This window comes from Hippichthys cyanospilos, chromosome 11 (genome assembly GCF_059441005.1).
Source record: "Hippichthys cyanospilos isolate Australia breed blue-spotted pipefish chromosome 11, RoL_Hcya_1.0, whole genome shotgun sequence".
Taxonomy (NCBI): domain Eukaryota; kingdom Metazoa; phylum Chordata; class Actinopteri; order Syngnathiformes; family Syngnathidae; genus Hippichthys; species Hippichthys cyanospilos.
The window spans coordinates 11858210-11880504 of record NC_142379.1 but is presented as its reverse complement, the minus strand read 5'-3'; the positions used below and the strand labels follow the sequence as shown (position 1 = coordinate 11880504).

Sequence of the window (22295 nt, the reverse complement as noted above, 5' to 3'; positions counted from 1 at the left end):
AATGGCGAGGAATAAGTCAATGTAAAAAAAAAACCCAAAAAACCCCGACTATCATATGTACTTTATTTGGGTGGTCCCTGTTTTTTTTTAAGTAACACAAACAGAAAATAACATTTTGATCATAACTTTATCCTGTAAATGTATTACCTAATACTAATGAGATTTCTTATACCACATTTAGGAGGCCCCTAAGAAAAGAAAAAATTCTTCTCGGATCCAAAAAATTTAACAATTACTGTGATGAGTAAGAAATTTTCCGGGGGTCAGCGTGGGGTGGCAACGAGCTGGTGTCTTCGTGGTGTGTTGGCGAAGCTACTGTACTCCGGGGTCAGGTCCACACTTTCCGGACCACCGGGGCAGGAAAAACTGAAATGTTGCAGCAGAGTCACCAGGAAAATGAAGAGTTCCATGCGAGCCAGAGATTCCCCAACACACGCCCGTTTTCCTGAAAGGAAATACACATAAGATATGCAGCAGCAACCCTAAGAACAACTGGTTAAATTTGGCCAAATTAGTTTTGAATTCATGTGTCTGATCAATCCTTAACCAGCCCACTCAAAGGGCACACAAAGACAAACAAGCAAAGTAAGGACCGTCTTCTGGGAAAATGAGTGAAAACTCTCTACTCTGGGGTCTGTTTATTTGGTTAGAAGACAATTGTGCCTCCACCGCCGTCGCTGATTTAAAACCCATATACATCAATTGACTTTTGGTATCATCATGTATAGGAAAATGTCAGCAATTTGCTCACCAAACCTTGCCGGGAATTGAAACCAATAGAAGTAACCGTTTCGGGGCCAATGATTGATAATTCCTTCATCTGTGGTCTGTTCACTTGGTCAGAGGACGATGCTGTTCATATCAACATCACCGATTTAAACCTGAGATACGTCAGTGTCTTTGATTGTATTTGAATCCTAGGACAGACTACATTTGAGATCATGTATAAGAAGAAAACTTTTTTTGTGGATTGCAGTAATCCTTCAATGAAGTAATAGCTTGTAAAGGGTTTTCGGCAAAGCAAACAACCGTGGCCAGGGACCAGTATCTCAGAGGCCTGTTAGCTCAGTTGGTTAGAGTGTGGTGCTAATAACGCCAAGGTCATGGGTTCGACCCCCATATGGGCCATGATCCTTCACAATCATTGACTTGTGTTGGGTTGTCTATTGATTACACTAAATGAGAGTTTAGTGTTGATGTAATTCTTAAAAGAAGACTAATCTATTGACTTTTGGTATCATCACATACATGACTACTCTCACCAAACTTGGTCAGCAATTTAAACAGGACAATTCTATTCATACCAACATCACTGATTTAAACCCGAATATGTCAGTGCGTCAGTGTCATGCGTCAGTGTCTTTGATCATATGTGAATCCTTAAACAGATACATTTGAGGTCATGTGTAAGAAGAAAGTGGATTCCAGTAATCCTTCAATGAAATAATATCTGGTCATTGGATTTCTGTAAAGCAAACAACTGTTTTTAGGTCGATGATTGGCTAGGATTCATTTCATAAGAGGCCTGTTAGCTCAGTTGGTTAGAGCGTGGTGCTAATAACGCCAAGGTCATGGGTTCGACCCCCATATGGGCCATGATCCTTCACTGTCTTTGAGTTGCATTGCAAAGTAATCTGGATCTTTTGTTTACTCTAAAAGAGAGTTTAGTGTCGATCTAATCCTTAAAACAAAGAGTTCGCCATTAACTTTTGGTATCATCACATACAGGAAAATTCAGTGCTACGCTCACCAAACCTGGGCAGCAATTTAAATCAAAGAAAGAAACCATTTTGGGGCAATGACTGAAAATTTCTTACTCAGGGGTCTGTTCAGTTGGTTAGAAGACAATTCTGCTTCTACCGCCATCACTGATTTTAAACCCATATACCTCAATTGACTCTTGGTATCATCATGTATAGGAAGGTTTCAGCACTTTGCTCACCAAACCTTGCCAGAAAGTTATAACAATGGCATAGCCATTTTGGGGTCAGTCATTTGAAATTTCTCAATCTGTGGTCTGTTCACTTGGTTAGAGAACAATGCTGTTCATACCAACATTACCGATTTAAACCTGAAATATGTCAGTGTCTTTGATTAGATGTGAATCCTAAGATAGACTACATTTGAGATCATGTGAAAGAAGAAAACTTTTTTTTAAAGTAGATTGCAGTCATCCTTCAATGAATTAATATCTGGTTATAGGATTTCTGCAGAGCAAACAACCGTTTCTAGATCGATGATTGGCCAGAAGTGAGGTTCCTGAGCCTGTTAGCTCAGTTGGTTAGAGCATGGTGCTAATAACGCCAAGGTCATGGGTTCGACCCCCATATGGGCTATGATCCTTCACAATAATTCATTTGTGCATATTTACTGTAAAAGAGAGTTTAGTGTCGATGTAATCCTTAAAACAAGAGCTCTCCATTGACTTTTGGTATCATCACATACAGGAAAATTTCAGTACTACGCTCACCAAACCTGGCCAGCAATTTAAACCAAAGAAAGAAACCATTCTGCCGGCAATAATTGAAAATTCCTTACTCAGGGGGTCTGCTCAGTTGGTTAGAAGACAATTCTGCTTCTACCGCCATAGCTGATTTAAAACCCATGTACCTTGATTAACTTTTGGTATCATCATGCATAGGAAAGTTTCAGCACTTCGCTCCCCAAACCTTGCAAGAAAATTAAACCAATGGAAGTAACTGTTTTGGGGCCAATGATTGATAATTCCTTCATCCGTGGCCTGTTCAACTGGTTAGAGGACAATTCTGTTCATACAAACATCACTCATTCAAATCCGAGATACGTCAGTGTCTTTGATCATATGTGAATCCTAAGACAGATACATTTGAGGTCATGTGAAAGTAGAAAGTGGATTGCAGTAATCCTTCAGTGAAGTAATATCTGGTCATTGGATTTCTGCAAAGCAAACAACTGTTTTTAGGTCGACGATTGGCCAGGATTCAGCTTTTAAGAGGTCTGTTAGCTCAGTTGGTTAGAGCGTGGTGCTAATAACGCCAAGGTCATGGGTTCGACCCCCATATGGGCCATGGTCTCTCGTAATCTTTGAGTTGCATTGGGAATAAAACTGTGTCTTTTGTTTCCCATAAATGATAGTTTAGTGTTGACGTAATCCTTAAAACAAGAGCTCTCCATTGACTTTCGGTATCACAACATCCAGGAAAATGTCTGTACTACGCTCACCAAACCTGGCCAACAATTTAAACAGGACAATTCTATTCATACCAACATCACTGATTTAAACCTGAGATACGTCAGTGTCTTTGATCATACGTGAATCCTAAAACAGATACATTTGAGATCATGTGTAAGAAGAAAGTGGATTGCAGTAATATCTGGTCATTGGATTTCTGCAACGCAAACAACTGTTTTTATGTGAATGATTGGCCAGGCTTTAGGTTATAAGAGGCCTGTTAGCTCAGTTGGTTAGAGCGTGGTGCTAATAACGCCAAGGTCATGGGTTTGACCCCCATATAGGCCATGATCATTCTCATTCTTTGAGTTGCAGTGGGTATAAAACAAGGTCTTTTGTTTACAATAAATGAGACTTTAGTGTTGACGTAATCCTTAAAACAAGAGCTCTCAATTGGCTTTCGCTATCATCACATACAGGAAAATTTCAGTGCTACGCTCACCAAACCTGGCCAGCAATTCAAACCAAAGAAAGACACCATTCTACCGCCATGTATACGACAATTTCAGCATTTTGCGCACCAAACCTTGCTGGAAATTTAAACCAATGGAAGTAACTGTTTTGGGGCCAATGATTGATAATTCCTTTATCCGTGGTCTGTTCAACTGGTTCGAGGACAATTCTGTTCATACAAACATCACTCATTCAAACCAGAGATACGTCAATGTCTTTGATCATATGTTAAACCTAAAACAGATGCATTTGAGGTAATGTGTAAGAACAAAGTGGAGCTAACAGGCCTCTTATGCCTTAAATCCTGGCCAATCGTCATCCTAAAAACAGTTGTTTGCTTTGCAGAAATCCAATGACCGAATATTACTTCATTGAAGGATTACTGCAAAGCAAACAACTGTTTTTAAGATGACAATTGGCCAGATTTTTAAGGTATAAGAGGCCTGTTAGCTCAGTTGGTTAGCGCATGGTGCAAAAAATGCCAAGGTCATGGGTTCGACCTCCATACAGGCCATGGTTTCTCACGATGTTTGAGTTGCATTGGGTGTAAAATTATACCTTTTGGTTACACTAAATGAGAGTTTAGTGTTGATGTAATCCTTAAAATAAGAGCTCTCCATTGACTTTCAGTATCATCACATACTGTACAGGATCATTTCAGTACCACACACACCAAACCTGGCCAGCAATTTAAACAGGACAATTCTATTCATACCCACATCACTGATTTAAACCCGACATGCGTCAGTGTCTTTGATCATATGTGAATCCTTAAACAGATACATTTGAGGTCATGTGTAAGAAGAAAGTGGATTCCAGTAATCCTTCAATGAAATAATATCTGGTCATTGGATTTCTGTAAAGCAAACAACTGTTTTTAGGTCGATGATTGGCTAGGATTCATTTCATAAGAGGCCTGTTAGCTCAGTTGGTTAGAGCATGGTGCTAATAACGCCAAGGTCATGGGTTCGACCCCCATATGGGCCATTATCCTTCATTGTCTTTGAGTTGCACTGCGTATTAAACTGGATGCTTTGTTTACTCTAAAGAGATTTTAGTGTCGATATAATCCTTAAAACAAAGAGCTCACCATTAACTTTTGGTATCATCACATACAGGAAAATTTCAGTGCTACGCTCACCAAACCTGGCCAGCAATTTAAACCAAAGAAACAAAACATTCTGGGGGCAATGACTGAAAATTTCTTACTCAGGGGTCTGTTCAGTTGGTTAGAAGACAATTCTGCTTCTACCGCCATCACTGATTTTAAACCCATATACCTCAATTGACTCTTGGTATCATCATGTATAGGAAGGTTTCAGCACTTTGCTCACCAAAACTTGCCAGAAAGTTATAACAATGGACGTAGCCATTTTGGGGTCAGTTATTTGAAATTTCTCAATCTGTGGTCTATTCATTTGGTTAGAGAACAATGCTGTTCATACCAACATTACCGATTTAAACCTGAAATACGTCAGTGTCTTTGATTAGATGTGAATCCTAAGATAGACTACATTTGAGATCATGTGTAAGAAGAAACCTTTTTTTTTAAAGTAGATTGCAGTCATCCTTCAATGAATTAATATCTGGTTATAGGATTTCTGCAGAGCAAACAACCGTTTCTAGATCGATGATTGGCCAGGAGTGAGGTTCCTGAGCCTGTTAGCTCAGTTGGTTAGAGCATGGTGCTAATAACGCCGAGGTCATGGGTTCGACCCCCATATGGGCTATGATCCTTCACAATAATTCATTTGTCCATATTAAACAAGGTCTATTGTTTAATGTAAAAGAGAATTTAGTGTCAACGTAATCCTTAAAACAAGAGCTCTCCACTGACTTTTGGTATCATCACATACAGGAAAATTTCAGTACTACGCTCACCAAACCTGGCCAACAATTTAAACCAAAGAAAGAAACCATTCTGCCGGCAATAATTGAAAATTCCTTACTCAGGGGTCTGTTCAGTTGGTTAGAAGACAATTCTGCTTCTACCGCCATAGCTGATTTAAAACCCATGTACCTCGATTAACTTTTGGTATCATCATGCACAGGAAAGTTTCAGCAGTTCGCTCCCCAAACCTTGCCAGAAAATTAAACCAATGGAAGTAACTGTTTTGGGGCCAATGATTGATAATTCCTTCATCCGTGGCCTGTTCAACTGGTTAGAGGACAATTCTGTTCATACAAACATCACTCATTCAAAACCGAGATACGTCAGTGTCTTTGATCATATGTGAATCCTAAGACAGATACATTTGAGGTCATGTGTAAGTAGAAAGTGGATTGCAGTAATCCTTCAGTGAAGTAATATCTGGTCATTGGATTTCTGCAAAGCAAACAACTGTTTTCAGGTCGCCCATTGGCCAGGATTCAGCTTTTAAGAGGCCTGTTAGCTCAGTTGGTTAGAGTGTGGTGCTAATAACGCCAAGGTCATGGGTTCGACCCCCATACAGGCCATGGTCTCTCGTAATGTTTGAGTTGCATTGGGTATAAAACTGTATCTTTTGTTTACACTAAATGATAGTTTAATGGCGACGTAATCCTTAAAACAAGAGCTCTCCATTGACTTTCGGTATCATCACATACAGGAAAATGTCAGTGCTTCGCTCACCAAACCTGGCCAACAATTTAAACAGGACAATTCTATTCATACCAACATCACTGATTTAAACCTGACATACGTCAGTGTCTCTGATCATATGTGAATCCTAAAACAGATACATTTGAGGTCATGTGTAAGAAGAGAGTGTATTGCAGTAATTCTTCAATGAAGTAATATCTGGTCATTGTATGGCTTCAAAGCAAACAACTGTTTTTATATAGATGATTGGCCAGGTTCCAAGTTATTAGAGGCCTGTTAGCTCAGTTGGTTAGAGCGTGGTGCTAATAACGCCAAGGTCATGGGTTCGATCCCCATATGGGCCATGGTCTCTCGTAATCTTTGAGTTGCATTGGGAATAAAACTGTATCTTTTGTTTACACTAAATGATAGTTTAGTGTTGACGTAATCCTTAAAACAAGAGCTCTCAATTGGCTTTCGCTATCATCACATACAGGAAAATTTCAGTGCTACGCTCACCAAACCTGGCCAGCCATTCAAACCAAAGAAAGACACCATTCTGCCGGCAATAATTGAAAATTCCTTAGTCAGGGTTCTGTTCAGTTGGTTAGAAAACAATTCTGCTTCTACCGCCATAGCTGATTTAAAACCCATGTACCTCGATTAACTTTTGGTGTCATCATGCATAGGAAAGTTTCAGCACTTCGCTCACCAAACCTTGCCAGAAAATTAAACCAATGGAAGTAACTGTTTTGGGGCCAATGATTGATAATTCCTTTATCCGTTGTCTGTTCAACTGGTTCGAGGACAATTCTGTTCATACAAACATCACTCATTCAAACCCGAGATATGTCAATGTCTTTGATCATATGTGAAACCTAAAACAGATGCATTTGAGGTAATGTGTAAGAACAAAGTGGATTGCAGTAATCCTTCATTGAAGTAATATTCGGTCATTGGAGTTCTGCAAAGCAAACAACTGTTTTTAGGTCGACGATTGGCCAGGTTTTAAGGCGTAAGAGGCCTGTTAGCTCAGTTGGTTAGAGCGTGGTGCTATTAACGCCAAGGTCATGGGCTCTCACAATGTTTAAGTTGCATTGGGCGTAAAACAATAATTTTTCGTTACACTAAATGAGAGTTTATTGTTGATGTAATCCTTAAAATAAGAGCGCTCCATTGACTTTCAGTATCATCACATACAGGATAATTTCAGTACTACACTCACCAAACCTGGCCAGCAATTTAAACAGGACAATTCTATTCATACCCACATCACTGATTCAAACCCGACATGCGTCAGTGTTTTTGATCATATGTGAATCCTTAAACAGATACATTTGAGGTCATGTGTAAGAAGAAAGTGGATTCCAGTAATCCTTCAATGAAATAATATCTGGTCATTGGATTTCTGTAAAGCAAACAACTGTTTTTAGGTCAATGATTGGCCAGGATTCACTTCATAAGAGGCCTGTTAGCTCAGTTGGTTAGAGCGTGATGCTAATAATGCCAAGGTCATGGGTTCGACCCCCATATGGGCCATTATCCTTCAGTTTCTTTTAGTTACAGTGCATACAGAACTTCATCTTCTGTCAATGTAAAAGAGAGTATATTGGCCTATGTAATCCATAAAACAAGAGCTCAGACTGCCTTTAGTTATCATCATATACAGGAAAATTTCAGTACTACGCTCACCAAACCTTGCCGGCGATTTAAACCAAAGAAAGAAACTGTTCTTGGCACAGTGATTTAAACGTCCTTATGATGGGGTCATAGGCTGGAGCTGGAAGTGAAATCACGGCCTCCACATGTGAGGCAGAAGTGCTAAGCACACTTTTATCGGGGCGGCATGGTGGTAGAGTGGTTGTCTCCCAGCTGAGAGGCTGAGGGGTTTGATCCCCAACAATCAAGACCATGTTGAAGTGTCCTTGAGCAAGACACTGAACCCCCAGTTGCTCCTATATACGTAAGTGAAAGTCCATTTACCAAGTCCTTTTTTATATTGCTAATTTATATGAATTAAAATTGGTTGAGGAAGTGAAGTACAGTCTTTATAAGCAATTTCACTGGTTATTTGGAGAACCGATAAAATTGGTAGTTCAATCCAGTCTACTTCTGAACAAGCTTTTGATTTGTTTAACCAAAATTAGCTTAACTAACTAAATAATTTTTGGGTAGTTTTCAACCAACGCTTTAATTGCAGTGTGCTTGCACCTGCATATGGAGTCTGGTGTACCACAGCACTGCTCAAGACAATTCGATCTTGAATACCAAGCTGAATCAATGGTTTTAAGATTACATTGCAGCCTTTCAATGTTTCTGTCACACAACAGCACATTTGAGTCCATCAAGGCACAGTACAACCATCCGCATACCTGCGGCAAAAGGCATGAATGCCGGGTTCTTCTTAAAGTTGCCGTTGTGGTCCAAGAAGTTTTGCGGATTAAAGGACAGAGGCTCGGTCCACTGCGTCTCGTCTTTCAGCACCGAGTGCAACAGGGGCACGATGATGGTGTTCTGTTGAAGACTGACATTCGAACACCAAGAACCAAAACAGGACATAAGCACTGAGGAGTACCTTGGGAATGGTGTAACCTCGGAAGGAGATGTCCCGAAATGCATAGTGCGGAAGACTGAAGGGGACAATGTCCAGGAAGCGCTGCACCTCGTGGATGACGGCATCGGTGAAGGGCATGGACTTCCTGTCCTCCATGTTGACGCAGCGATCTCGTCCAATTACTACGTCGATCTCCTGCCGCATTTTCTCTGCACGAAAACTCAATTGTCAGCTGAGGAGGTTAGCCAGGTAAGAAGCCTTCTCTTTACTCATATAACAATTGTGAAATTTGTCAAAGAATGCATGACAACTGCAAATAATTCATCTGAAAATGTTGTTTGGAGGCATCTGGTTTCTTCTCAAATATAGAACTAAAAGAAATTCAGTCGGCCTCATACAACTTTTCATTCACATTTTTTTTAGTTCTTTGGTCCTAGCCTTTTGTGTCATTTTGCAGAAGCTTGGACCTTGGATTCCAGGATGTTTGATGAGCACGCTGAGGGCGTATCGGATGGTGGAGCTAGTTGTTTCGGTTCCAGCAAAGAAAAGATTCAGTACTGTGGCCTCCAAGTTCTCGTGGAAGAACTCAGTGGAGTCGTTGTGTTTCTCCTGAGAGCACAAATGCAGTCATCACTGGTAATGCTGATTATCTACTTCTGCAGCACTTGAACAGTTAACATTCCAGTGTTGTTGTCTATTGTTGTGTTAGGTTTTTTATTGTGAGACCCATACATTAAAGCGGTCCCCAACCGCCGTCCATGGATCAACTGGTACTCGGCTACATGTGCCGCACTTTAAATAATAATATTTTGGAACTGATTTAGTTTATCCTTTGACAGTTATAGATCTGTGTTTTATTTGTGCTTTGTTTGGCTTGATCTTTGTTTTTTGGCTCCGCCTCTGGCTGCTGTTGATATTACATTTTGTAGTGAGGAAGGACAGTGCGTGTTCTGTTGAGAGCAGTCACTGTCGGTGACACACGTTTAGTCTGTGTCTCTGTGAATTCTGACCCACACGTGTCTGTAAGTTGTACTTTCTTTATAAGAATGTTGTCATTTACGAGTGTGCCCAAAAATTACCTTGTTTATTGATCCAACAACCTGTGACTTGATCATTGTTAGTTCTTATGGACGGCATGTTATATCGTGCTGCCTGGCATGCTTTTAGCTCATTAGCATTTTCGTTTATGCTAAGTATTTGCCTTTGGTATATGTTAGCAGATGCAAAGATTTAGCATTGATGAGTTCTCATTTGCACCTAATTGACGTTTTATGTTGAAAAGGATTGCATTTGTAATTCAATTATGATTTATTCAATGTAATTTGTGTATATTTTGTGAGATATATAATTCTTGCATATGGGAGTAAAGTCACTGAGTTATAGCCTATGTTAGGTGTATTGTTAATTGTGAGCTCATATTTTACATGCACTTCACAACGGACTCGCTTTTTCTGTTCTTTTCCGACCTGTTGGATGCGGTTGAGGAAGCAGTCGATGTAGTCTCGGGGTGTGGCGGGATCTAGGGTGTCTTGGTGCTGCTGGATCTTCTCCTTAATGAAAGATCTCACCTCATCCATGTTGTCAAACACCTTGAGATGACGACCGGGAAGGTGCTCGGTCAGCCATGGAAAAATGTTATACATCTGTGGAAGAATGTATGAAAAAGTTTGATAAGGAATTCAAAGGTGAACTTTTATGATGACGCTAAAATACACCGCCACCTTCACAGGTTATTTCATCTTCACTATTTTTTATACGTAGGAATCGAGTTCTTTTTACATAACCTGCTTACTTTTTTTTTTTTTTTTTCCAGAATGAATTGTCCCTCACCTGCCCAGAAGGGCTGGCCACAAACTTGATCATTTCTGAAATGATGACGAGCAGCCGCAGGAACTTGACGTCATCGTAGTCAAAGCGTTGGCCAAACACCATGCAGCAAATCACGTTGGACACAGTGCAGCTCAGCAGGAACGACGGATCGAAGGGGGCGGCTGGAGGGCAACATGTACATATAAAGCCTTGATGAAAATGCGATATAAATTTCACATACTGATGACATCATCAGACACGGCAAAGGAATCATTACTAAGTCACGTTAATGCATAGAGTGGATTTCCAAAAGCACCTTTATAAGTCTCAATGCGGGCCTTCATGTGTAGGCTCTCTTCCTGGATCCACTCCTCCATCCCTTTGCGGCCCATTCCAAAATCCCGGAGCGTGGTCAGGGTGAAACGTCGCAGCTGACGCCAGCGCTCGCCGTTTGAGATGCCCAAACCTGACAAAAAAATAAAAAATAAACTGCTGCAAAAACTCAAGTCACACACATTGAACCTCAACCTCAAATCAAGGCAAAATATCATGAATACGGAATACTCGTTTCCAATGGGAGTAACACAATGCATTACAATGCATTTTTAGCCTCAAAGTGGTGCCCCCCCCCAAAAAAAAAAAAAAAAAAAAGAAGTTGAGGAGGAAAGTCCAAGGCAAAATGTTTACTTCCTATTCTTGGTATGCACTACATCAGTGATGAATGTGGCGGCAGCAGACTACAGGATGATAGACAATATGTACACATGGTGGATATAGGGCCATTACTTCCGCTTCGTCAGAGATAAAGACAAGAAGAATATAATCGTTAGGTGCATTTTATGCGCGACATAGGACCAATATGGATAGGACCAATAATTTGACAAACCAATTAGAGCGGTGCCATAGTAACGTGAAGTTACACACGGAGGATTGCGCTCTCTCACTGAGGCATGCCACTTCCACCTCAAGAAGTTAGGAGACTCCTTAGGAGATATGCTGTCGCTTTCCACAGTGAATTCACTAGCATTTGGGAACTTTATCAAAAAGATATCTCGTAACTAGCAATAATGACATGGTAATCTAACGTTAATTTTCAATGTACAATTGCTATTAAAAATAGTCTATAATAGTTCTGGTCAATATGTATCAAGATGAAACAAAACTCATGTTAAAAAGTACGTTACACACAATAACGGTGATGTAGGCTAGCTGCTAACGTTAGCTCCACTAAAACCATCAGTTTTTGAAACTTCTGTCCCTAACCAAGCCGACTGAACTTGAATTTGAATATTAACATTGAAAGTGTAAAATGCAGTAACTGTTTTGCCAAGAGCATGAATAATGCATCACAATACTGTGAAGCTAAGTAATAAAGAGATTAAAAAACAAAACAAGATATTGTATCTTGCCTCTAAAGGTTTACAATACAGTAGCCTACAGATGAAATGATTTGTACTGGTTTTGTGCGTAAGCCAACCAAGCATAATGATCTACAGTTAGAATGGCAAATCCAAATTTCAAGTTATGGTAGTGAGAGTAGTATAAAGGTAGTGTGATGCATTACATTTCAAATACAGTAATATTGTAATGTGCAATATTGTATTAAAATTGTAATATATATAATCTATATTTTTGTACACAGTGAATAAAGACGAACTTTTCGAGTAGAACATACCATAGCCCCTGGTGGCTTTGACGAGGAAGGGCAGCTGCATTCTGCCGGTAAAGTCATCGGCCTGGTCTACCAGAGCCTCTTTGACGGTTTTGTAACCCACCAGGACTACCGCGCGCTGCCAGCCCAGGTGCACCGTCATCACTGGGCCATACTTTTCACTCAGCTGGAAAACGACAAGAAGTATTCATCAGTGTTACAACGCCAACGGTAAATGCCACAATAATTAACTTCATAAAAACTTACAGTTAGGGCAAAGTGAATTAACAGTTTGTAAAATGAACATTTTCACAAATCCCAGGCCAGGCCTAGTTTGAGTTGACAGTATTTGCCAAAGCTTCTCACCTTAAGGAGGCTTTTAAATGGCACGTGTTTGTCTATTTGCGGCAGGTTTCCTACGAGTGGCAGTGCGAGCGGGCCCGGGGGAAGCCCGCCCTTAACGCCGCTCTTCCTTTTGTCGTGGAGGAACCAGAGCAGAGACAGCAGGACCCCGAACAGCAAGACAGCTATGGAAAGCTCCATGATGAACTCCCACACGGGCGATGGAAGACTTCTCACTTGAGACGTGCAGGAGAAACCAGGTCAGGTGGGTCATGTGACTCCCTTTGCACCTTCGCCCGCTTTTCGGCGGCCAGAGCAAACACAAGGCAAGTTGACCCTTGTCAACAGAGGCCGAAACACACCTCTCACACGCTAGTCTTTAAATCTGTCGGAGATTAGAAAGGTTAATGTTGCAGTTCCTTTATTTATTTTTTTATTTTGAAAAAAGTTCCTTTATGACTTTATTATGACAATACATTATTTCTGGCCGTGCGGTTGGACGGTGTATTATTAGATTAGGATTTTAAATTGTTTTGTTTATTTAAAAAAAAAAATACAAAGCTTCAGACTAGGTTCAAGATTCCTTTTTATGTTAGTTTTATGACATTGTTCAAGTACGGTAATTATGATTGATTGCGTTATGATTTTTATAAAACAAATCAGCAAAATAATATAATAATAACGCTATTTTAGGGAATTTTTTTATATTACAGGACTAGACTGATATAATCTGATTTTTACATGCATTAAAATAGTTATTAAAATTGCATTTTTGTGTCAAAAGGAAAACAAGAAAAATCATGCTATATAGCAGTAAGGTTTTACTTGTTTTTCTTCTGAAGCTCTTATTTGTTAGAGAAAAAAAGTGATGTTTTTAAGTGATTTTGTTTTTTTTTATGTTGCGTGTTGTGTTGTGCCAAGAAAGACTTTTACCACCCCAGTCCTGAACATTGTTAAAATATTAACCATTAAAGTATTGACTAATTACATCCCCAAAAGAATTAATGAAAAAACATTAAATAGATTTATAAGGTTATGAATTGGGTTCTCGGAGGAAAAATCTCCTATTGGGTATGAAATCTTATTTATTGAGGAAAATAATCTTCTATCTGTGAAACAGCAGGGGCTTAACCCTGCATGTTTTTCCTGGCCTGCCTTTGTATCAAATGAGAGCTTGATTTGATTTCCATCGCCATCGTCTCATTCAATCAAATCTGAACCGTGAGATCGGGCATGTGACTCCCATTATGTAATGCATCAATCAAAACGTGTAAGGAATGGAGATTAAAGCAGCAATGCTGGAGTGAACCTGTTGGTTATGTGCGGAAATGGCTGGTACAAATATCAAATATCAGTGTCGGGCCAATACCGGCCTCCTTTCAAGGAATCGGTTCTTGTGACGGCAGCCGATACTTGATTGCATTGATGCAATTAAATGTCAAGGAAAATGCTATATTTAAATATATAATCCATTCTTTGGTATAAAGTATGCAATGGATACATGGTATATATAACAATGCATTTATCAAGGATGTCATTATTTTATGAGCGGACCTAATCCTTATCCCCCCCATTGCACATGCAATTAAAATTGCGTGTGTATGTTAAAAAAAATAAATGGCACATCATTCGATGCCAACTATTTTGAGAGCCTCCTTTACCCTCCTCAATATTGGAAAAAAAAATCCGCAAGTAAGTACTTATGATTGAATGTCTGCACTCTGTGAAGATGTATAAATATGTCTTTGGGATTGAATGAGTTTAATATAAAATGGAGGACACATTGTAGGGTGGACAGAAAGACCAAAGGGGATGTTTACAATGCAGACACAAGTAAGAATTCACTCAAAACAGTGGCGTAGTGATTAGCGCATACTGCCTCACAGTCACAAGGTTTTAGCTGTGAATCTTGGCTTGTGTATTCTGTCCCGCATTCCAGCAACATGCATGTTGGATTCATTGAAGAAATTGTTCAGAGGTGTGAATCGTGATGATGGACGAGTAACCTGAGGAGCATCGGCGTATAGAGCCAGGAAGAACACCGTCAATCATCTAGAAGTCCAAAGTATTAAAGGAGAATCAAACACAAGATTCCAAAACTTTGTAATATTTCGAATGTGCGTATCGTCTTCGTCAGCTTCTGCTTACTTATATCTACGATGCATTTAGTCTAAAAATGGTGTTTAAAACGTTGCATCTACACTCGCTTACAGGTGGTTGGTATTTTATGGTCTTTTAAATCTTGTCAGAGGGTTAATTGTAACTATTTTATATTTGAATTATATTTTTCAACATTACTAAGAATGTGACCTATGTTCGCCAGTCTCGGCCTGATTTCTTGACTTTGCCCAACGTGCTACTGCCATTCCGATGACGGATTACTGTATTCCGTTTTTTGACTAGTGAAATGGTGGCCAAGTTCGGTCCTCAAGAGCCACAATCCAGCCTGTTTTCATTGTGTCCTTTCAACTAACACACCTGATTCGAATGATTAGCTCATCAGCATGCTTTGCAGAATCCTGATAACGACGCTGATTTGAGTCAGGTGTTTTGGTTGAAGAGATACATTGAAAACAGGCTGGATTGTGGCTCTTGAGGACTGAACTTGGCCACCCCTGGACTAGTGTTTGTATTCTTGCTTTACAACCTTTTGGGTTTAGTTCTCCTTTAAGTACACATTTTAAAGCTGAGCTTTTCAAACTTGACCCCCAGGGGTCGTTAAACGGATGTTTAGTGGTCCCGAAAATAATCGAAAAAATGATGTTGTATCTTTCTTTTTTTTTTTTTTTTTTTAAAGTGCATACGTTTAAGATCACATGGGGTCTTTGATAAAATTCCTGCCCTGAACCCCCAGCATTGAGATTACCTGGTGCCCACTCAATCATCTTTTAAAAGGCAAAACCCCCACAGTCAAACGCGTCAAAGTCGGAGTCGCCCTCGAAGTCGAAGCTGTTGAAATGCGTGTCAGAGTCCACGTCCTGGCCGCAGGCGTGAAACGAGCCCCCGGCGGGCATCTCGGAGAAGCCCCCGGAGCCGACGTGGACCATCTCGGGCGCTCTGCCCACCAACGGTGGGGACGGCGAGCACGAGTTGAGGTAGCCCAGGGCAGAGGAGGCCGCCGCCCCGCCCATCAGCAGACAAACCGCCCGCACCGCCCGGGCGTCACTGCTGTTGCCATGGCGAAGGCAATCGGACACCCGGTGAGGGGGGGCCACCGAGACGCTGCGTAGGGGCCGCCGGCCAACTGATGGAACAAGTGAGAAAAGTCATTTTGATGTTAAAATTTTATCAGGACTAATATATTGTAACTGCCCTGCAAATTTTTCAAAATAACCAAAAATTGCAACATCACAGCAAAATAAACTGCTCTCTGTCTTCAGTTTTGTGTTTGACGCTTTTATGCACTTCAAGCTAAACACGTGTTATGAATTTGAACTGATACAGGTTATTAGTATATTGGGAGGCCAATAAACATTATTTTGAGCTGATAATAATTTTCATATAAAGAGAATAAAATGGTGTCAAATATGTATCATAAAAATAAAAGAAATACAGAAACTAACTTAATTTTATTGAAATGTCTATTAAGCACGTATTCAGATTTGCATTAGCATTCGCTAAGGTAAGTAGTAAATCGGTCCCTATAATTTTCGATTCAACATTAAATCATATTCTTTCATATTTCAAGATAACAGAAATGTTCAAATTTCACTTATCCCTGTTTTCAAAAAAATAAACAAAAAGAAGAGGCTCCGAATTGTGGATGTCAGCTGACTCGCAACAAAATTAACTGAACTTTCGAATATACATTTCCCTGAAATTGACAGTATTAAATTGATTTATTAATGGCCATAATAAAATAAATAAATAAATAAATAACAACAGATAAGGCAGAAAGTCGGCGCTGACAATCAGCCCAACCGATAATCAATCTATCCCTAGTTTTTGTTTCTGATTGCGCTGATGATTTTTGGGGAAAGAAATTCTGGAGGAAACATGAGGCCTGTCCAATATGTCTAAAAATCGCTGTAAAATTGCTGAAACGCTCTAAAATGATTGTCTTCCTTTTGGTTTGTAAGCTTGGGTTCCTGAGACAGTTTTTTGCAGCTCAATGTGAGAAACATGCCTTTTCATTTTTGTTCTGATTGCTAGTGCTAGTACAGTACTTTAAAAAAAAAAAATCCGCTAAAACTTGGAAAATTTTATACCACTGGGAATTGAAATTTGCTATTTTGTCTCAGAATGAAAACCTTCGTTTTCAGGCATGTTCCTGTGGCGTTTATGTGGGCCTTGTTATAATAGACCTTCCTTGCAAATTGAATTTCAGTTGCTGATATTTTTTTATAAGCAAGTTTGAAACTTGATTCCAAGCCAAGAAAGCTACTGTGCAGTAAAATGTCAGATTTACTGTTTGTTTTCAGAGTTGTTTAGAACATTGTTCAGAGCTTTTTCAAAGACGCGTCTTGCTAATTTCCTTTCAGTTGCTGATTTATCATTTTTGCGAGCTAATTCTCGTAAAAAAACAAAACAAAAAAAACCTTGAAAATGTCCCAAACTAACCTTGACTCTGACTTTTCTCTCTCAGCGAGCCGCCTCTCTCTGTGACGTGCGCCGACGGCGGCGGTGTGCCCTCGCCCGGCCTGGGTGAGCCGGGGTCCTTATCGCTGGCGGAGTCGGGGAGCGGGTCCCTGTCGGTGATGCGGCGGGTGACGCTGCGCTGCCTCCGCAGGCTGTCAGGTGACATGACACCCTATAAACCGACGCAGAGCGCCATTGTACGTAAACGTAGAACAAGTCAGTGAAACATGAAAAAAAGAAATACCTCACCTCTCTCACTTTCCTTATCAGCTTCAGCCACAGACTGCAAAAGGAAAACATGTCAAGTCATTCTATTTGAACACGATCGACGCTTGGAAGCATTCATGTGTATGTAGTACTGTTTTCTCATTTCCATTTGTTTTATATTTAAAACAGCACGCTCAGTGGAGGATACTTTAAGCGTTCCAATGATGTCTTGTGTTTGGCTGGGACGCAATTAACTTTGCGACCTTGCTGAGACAAAATGGGCACATCAGGAGAAACAAATGGATAGGTTAGGCCCCAGGAGATCTAAAATGGGGCATAGATGTCATCTACTGGTGATCGTGCATTAGCAAAGTTATTCCCAAGTTTGAAATTTACATTGGAGTAGCATGAATTGCTCTTGCCCTAGCAATGATTTGAAAGGATATATAGTACTGTACTGTAAATGTGTCTAACAGTCCTTATGGTGTTGTTTTGGCAATAATTTCTGCTTTTCTGCTGTTGCTCTAGCGCACTGCTTCTCAATTATATTTTGCAAAGCCTCCCCTTGGAAAGTCAAAACATTTCGTGCCCCTGCACTTGCCTTATTATCAATAAAAAAAATGTATACCGAGAACTGTATCATTTTTTAACAATGACACAAGGAAAAAGTTATATAGAAAAACCTTTCAGCAACTGTTTACTTTTTTTTACAGCATTAATAAAGGTTAAAAGATTGTCTAAGCCAGCGGTGTCAAACACATGGTCTGCGGGCCGGTTCTGGCCCGCAAATGGGTTTAATCCGGCCCGCGAGATGATTTTGTGAAGTATAAAAGTGAGCTGAATTTTTTTAATCAATGAAAAACTTGAACTTGTTGTATGATTGTTGGTAATGTTAATGTTTGAGATGAGAATTTTATTTATTATTGTTATTACTATTTTAAAAGACAAGAATTCTCATCCATGGCATTGACTGAAAGAGTCAATAGTGATTTTGGGCTGTTACTATTTTGGAGAGTAATAAAAATACGAGTACATTTGAACCTGTTGTTTTGAAGTTATGTTAATATATATTTAAAAAATATACATTGACCAATGGACACTGAAGATGGAGCACAGGATGGTTTGCCAAGCAGGAAGTATGAGTTATGAGGACTTCTATGCTGTCTACAGGTGTGAATGGCCGTGTTGTCCATTATATGTGTTGACCGAGTCAAGTTATAGAAAAGAATAAACAGATGTTGAGGGGAGACCCACGTGCAGTCGTCCGGGTTGTCGGCGAGCATCAGTAGGAACTTGCTCTGCTGCAGGATGAGGGCAAAGCAGCAGTCCCTGCGGCCCCCCGCCGGCAGCCTGGGAAGATCCAGGATCTCGCGGCCCTCCACGATCATCTCGCAGTGGTTCTGCAGATCCACCACCTGGTCGGGCGGGGACTCTCCGTCACGGCACACCAGCAGGCTTCCCTCCACGCTGAGAACCACATACTTGTCTTTCCACTGTTTAAACATGAAGCCCCCTGCCAAACCAACAGGAAAAGAAAATGAGTGCCTTTACTTTTATCTTTTTGCTCCATGAAGGTTTGGCAGTATTGTCTTTTTGAATATGAAAAAATGGGATTGAACCACCGTCCTCAATGATTCTATACTGTATGTGCCTATTGCTCAATGAGTGGAGCATGACTAACACATTTGACAAAAAAAAAAAAAAAATGCTGTTCATTTCCAGGACAGGACACACGTGACAATGTCAGACTGCAAGCGTTCCAGACAGCCTTTCATCCTGTAATAACCATGATGATGAAGATTTGCTCTACTTCTCTACATGGAGGATTTAACACGGACGGGATTTAACAAAGAGCGAGAGAGCACAGACAAAAAGGTTTGACTTAACAGCATGTAGGCCAAAGTATTATGATACACTTCATTATTCACTTCAGTTTTTTTTTTTTTTCCAAATTTATGAACTAATATTGTTCCATAATACTCCTGAGACTTAGTCCAGTCGTTTGTGTCCACTCTTATGTCCATTTTGTCATGGCAAGTCAGCAAAGGTAAGTGCATCCCACTCAAAAATATGAGATTTTAGTGGAATGGTCAGGATGTCCTCTACTGAGGACACTAGGATTTAGTACCGAGAAGGATAACTAAAGTCAAAATATATAGACCAAACTCAAATGCCTACTACAGTGGAAATAAATAAAAAGGCTGAGTGTCAGGAGGATTTACGGGGTGTCCAAAAAGTCCTTTCACGATTTAAAGAAATATTGCAAAAGTGATTTAATGTGCAACACTAACATCTCATAAGATTTCACTTTGAAATGTTCATATTTTCAATACAAAACCTTTCTTTTGCCCTGGTAAAAATGTCTGCATTGTATTTCTGATAAACTGATTCGAGTGATGTTCTATATCCAAGTACTGCTTGCTTGCAATGTTCCCATCCTGACAGAATGATGGGATTAGACAGGATAGAGCAGAAATGTCCCAAGTTAGAATCAGTCATTGTATTCTATAAAAAAAAAAAAGTGACCACACTCAGACATTTTCTCCTTCCTTTTTTGCAGTCAAACTACAAATAATACAAAGAGATTTACACTTTGTGTACACAAAATAATGTGCAACACATTTAGTCAGGTAATGTAATAGTACACAGTCATATATTTTTTATCATCTGTGAAGAATTACTATTATGTATTATTATTGTTTAACTGCATAGTGCGCCAGCAGCATACCACAAGTTCAATGTGATGGATAATACGTTCACAAGATCGACATAATGTACGCCCATTACTTTCATTTCAACAGAGCTAAAGACAAGACGCATATAATAGTTAGGGCCACTCTGAGCAACACCTAAAGAGCTATCCACTTCGCCAAATAGCACCAGTAATTTTGACAAACCATTTAGAGCGGTGCCATACAAACGTGGTTAGCGAAAAGAAACCATGCCGAGGATTGAGAGTGGCGATAAAACAAAGCAGGCAAAATGATCATTCTCTTGCTCAGAGATACCACTAGGAGACTCGTGGCGGAGTATTTTGTACGTAGAAGATATGATACCGCTTTCCACGTTGCATTCGCCACCATTTCGAAACCTTGTCACCGAGATCCCTCACGAAACTAGCAATAATAACAAGGAAAGCTGACTCTAGTTTTCACTGTACAGTTGCTATTAATAATAGTCTATAAACAGGCTTAATGTGTATCAAAAGGAAGCATACGAAAATCATGTTAAACACAATACCAATGATGTAGGCTAGCTGCTAACATTAGCACCACCAAAGCCATCTATTTTTGAAACATCTGTCCCTAACCTAGCCGACTGAACTTGAATATTAGCATTGAAATTGTGTACTGCACTGTGTCTGCCTAAAGCATTAACAATATATCACAGTGCTGCAAGCATTGAAATTGTGCACTGCACTGTTTCTGCCTAAAGCATTAACAATACATCACAATGCTGTGAAGCTATGTAATAAAGGGATTAAAATACAAATAAAATATTCTGTATCTTGTCATGTCTTTAAAGGTTTACAATACAATGCAAATCAAATGGTTTGCACTGGCCAACAAGCCAACCTTCCAGTGGATGTGTAATGAGCGTAAAGAACTAGATTCAGAATGGCAAATCCATATCTCCAGTTATGGTGGTGAGAGTAACCTAAAAGTAATGCAAAAGTAGTGTAATGCAGTACATTTCAAATACAGTAATACTGTAATGTAACCGCTTTAAAATGACAGGAATAAGTAATAAATAATGCATTACAGTTTTGAAGTAACCTTCCCAACACTGATGGGACATGCTAAAAGCCAAAAACTAAAGAAAACAGGAATTTATTTTCAGAGCTTTTTCTTTTTAGTGGTATGTGTTGTCATTTTTATGAATCTGAGCAAGTCTATTGAGATCACTAAAAGACACTTCATCATGATAGTGACCCTGAGCTGTTTCAAATTCCAGCCAAGCATTCTAACATTAGCATGCACAAACACTGCAAGACACATTTTTGGCAGAAACCAACTAAAACACACAGTTCAAATCGAAGCCGATACAGAAATTACACATGTGGACTCTTAAACAAACCGAAACATGACATTGAGATATAAAATTATGGCCTCTGTGTCTATGCAGTATTGCGGGGTGAATTTTTGCTGGGCAGCCTACCGTATTTCCTGAGGTAGCCTCGATGAACGCCGCCAACCGTGTTCATGGCTGCTCCAAAGTACACAAATGAAGGCCAGAACGTGGGATGCTGGATAATAGGATGAAATAGAGCAAAAGTAGGAGAGAACAAGAGGGAATAATCCCCAAAATGTAGGCCCTTCCTTCTCCCCGTGATGCTTGGAGCGGAACTACATCCACAATCATCCTGCCTCCCTTGCAGATCAGATTAAAACAGGGATTATCAGGCGGGCCACAGCTGGAGGCTATATATATATATATATATATATATATATATATATATATATATATATATATATATATATATATATATATATATATATATATATATATATATATATATATATATATATATATATATATATATATATATATATATATATATATAAAATATGGATAGAAAACTGCTGAACAATAACTATACTGAATAACTGTGATGTGTTCATAGTGATTTTCTGGTGGATTCCGTTGCTAAAATTTGCCCTCAAGGCCCACCACTGTTTACTAATATTGAAATATTTGAAAGACAATATCAAATCCAGAAAATCTAATGTTACGTGCCATAGAACACCTGGTGCCAAGTGCAAATGTTTTTCTGTCCTCTTGCCTGTAAAAGTAATATACGGAGATGATCTTCTGTTTTTATGTGTGAATAATGAAAAGCAGGAGTGCGCTATATATTTTTTTCTTTTTAAAGTCGGTAGCCATTACTCATCGCAGTTCTTGCGAGCTGAACCCAACACATGTACGACAG

General features: G+C 39.6%; 2 protein-coding genes, 1 long non-coding RNA gene and 10 other non-coding genes across 14 annotated transcripts; 11 read left to right on the top strand and 2 right to left on the bottom strand.

Annotated features, from left to right (window-relative positions):
• Positions 1-43: 43 nt before the first annotated feature.
• On the bottom strand, positions 44-12903 carry LOC148415908 (cytochrome P450 2F3-like). Its single transcript, XM_088426874.1, has 9 exons — positions 12605-12903; positions 12263-12425; positions 10904-11053; positions 10609-10769; positions 10245-10421; positions 9246-9387; positions 8800-8987; positions 8597-8738; positions 44-445 (listed from the first exon to the last, which is right to left on the bottom strand). The coding sequence occupies exons 1-9, from the start codon at positions 12779-12781 to the stop codon at positions 264-266; spliced, it is 1482 nt and encodes a 493-aa protein (XP_088283000.1). The 5' UTR covers positions 12782-12903; the 3' UTR covers positions 44-263.
• On the top strand, positions 1055-1128 carry trnai-aau (transfer RNA isoleucine (anticodon AAU)). The gene has a single exon. It is a non-coding gene; the product is annotated as a tRNA-Ile (tRNA).
• On the top strand, positions 1523-1596 carry trnai-aau (transfer RNA isoleucine (anticodon AAU)). The gene has a single exon. It is a non-coding gene; the product is annotated as a tRNA-Ile (tRNA).
• trnai-aau (transfer RNA isoleucine (anticodon AAU)) lies at positions 2263-2336 on the top strand. Its single transcript has one exon. It is a non-coding gene; the product is annotated as a tRNA-Ile (tRNA).
• trnai-aau (transfer RNA isoleucine (anticodon AAU)) lies at positions 2974-3047 on the top strand. Its single transcript has one exon. It is a non-coding gene; the product is annotated as a tRNA-Ile (tRNA).
• Positions 3426-3499, top strand: trnai-aau (transfer RNA isoleucine (anticodon AAU)). The gene has a single exon. It is a non-coding gene; the product is annotated as a tRNA-Ile (tRNA).
• On the top strand, positions 4578-4651 carry trnai-aau (transfer RNA isoleucine (anticodon AAU)). The gene has a single exon. It is a non-coding gene; the product is annotated as a tRNA-Ile (tRNA).
• trnai-aau (transfer RNA isoleucine (anticodon AAU)) lies at positions 5321-5394 on the top strand. Its single transcript has one exon. It is a non-coding gene; the product is annotated as a tRNA-Ile (tRNA).
• trnai-aau (transfer RNA isoleucine (anticodon AAU)) lies at positions 6048-6121 on the top strand. The gene has a single exon. It is a non-coding gene; the product is annotated as a tRNA-Ile (tRNA).
• trnai-aau (transfer RNA isoleucine (anticodon AAU)) lies at positions 6516-6589 on the top strand. Its single transcript has one exon. It is a non-coding gene; the product is annotated as a tRNA-Ile (tRNA).
• trnai-aau (transfer RNA isoleucine (anticodon AAU)) lies at positions 7690-7763 on the top strand. Its single transcript has one exon. It is a non-coding gene; the product is annotated as a tRNA-Ile (tRNA).
• LOC148415907 (uncharacterized) lies at positions 12611-17971 on the top strand. Of its 2 annotated transcripts, none has more exons than XR_015867129.1 (3): positions 12611-12845; positions 17166-17355; positions 17429-17971. It is a non-coding gene; the product is annotated as an uncharacterized LOC148415907 (long non-coding RNA). The 2 variants fall into 2 exon arrangements; XR_015867130.1 differs by lacking the exon at positions 12611-12845 and adding an exon at positions 15148-15836.
• LOC148415906 (uncharacterized) lies at positions 15077-21706 on the bottom strand. Its single transcript, XM_088426881.1, has 5 exons — positions 21524-21706; positions 18620-18878; positions 17408-17441; positions 17141-17330; positions 15077-15824 (listed from the first exon to the last, which is right to left on the bottom strand). The coding sequence occupies exons 1-5, from the start codon at positions 21567-21569 to the stop codon at positions 15469-15471; spliced, it is 885 nt and encodes a 294-aa protein (XP_088283007.1). The 5' UTR covers positions 21570-21706; the 3' UTR covers positions 15077-15468.
• Between the last annotated feature and the right edge of the window lie 589 nt (positions 21707-22295).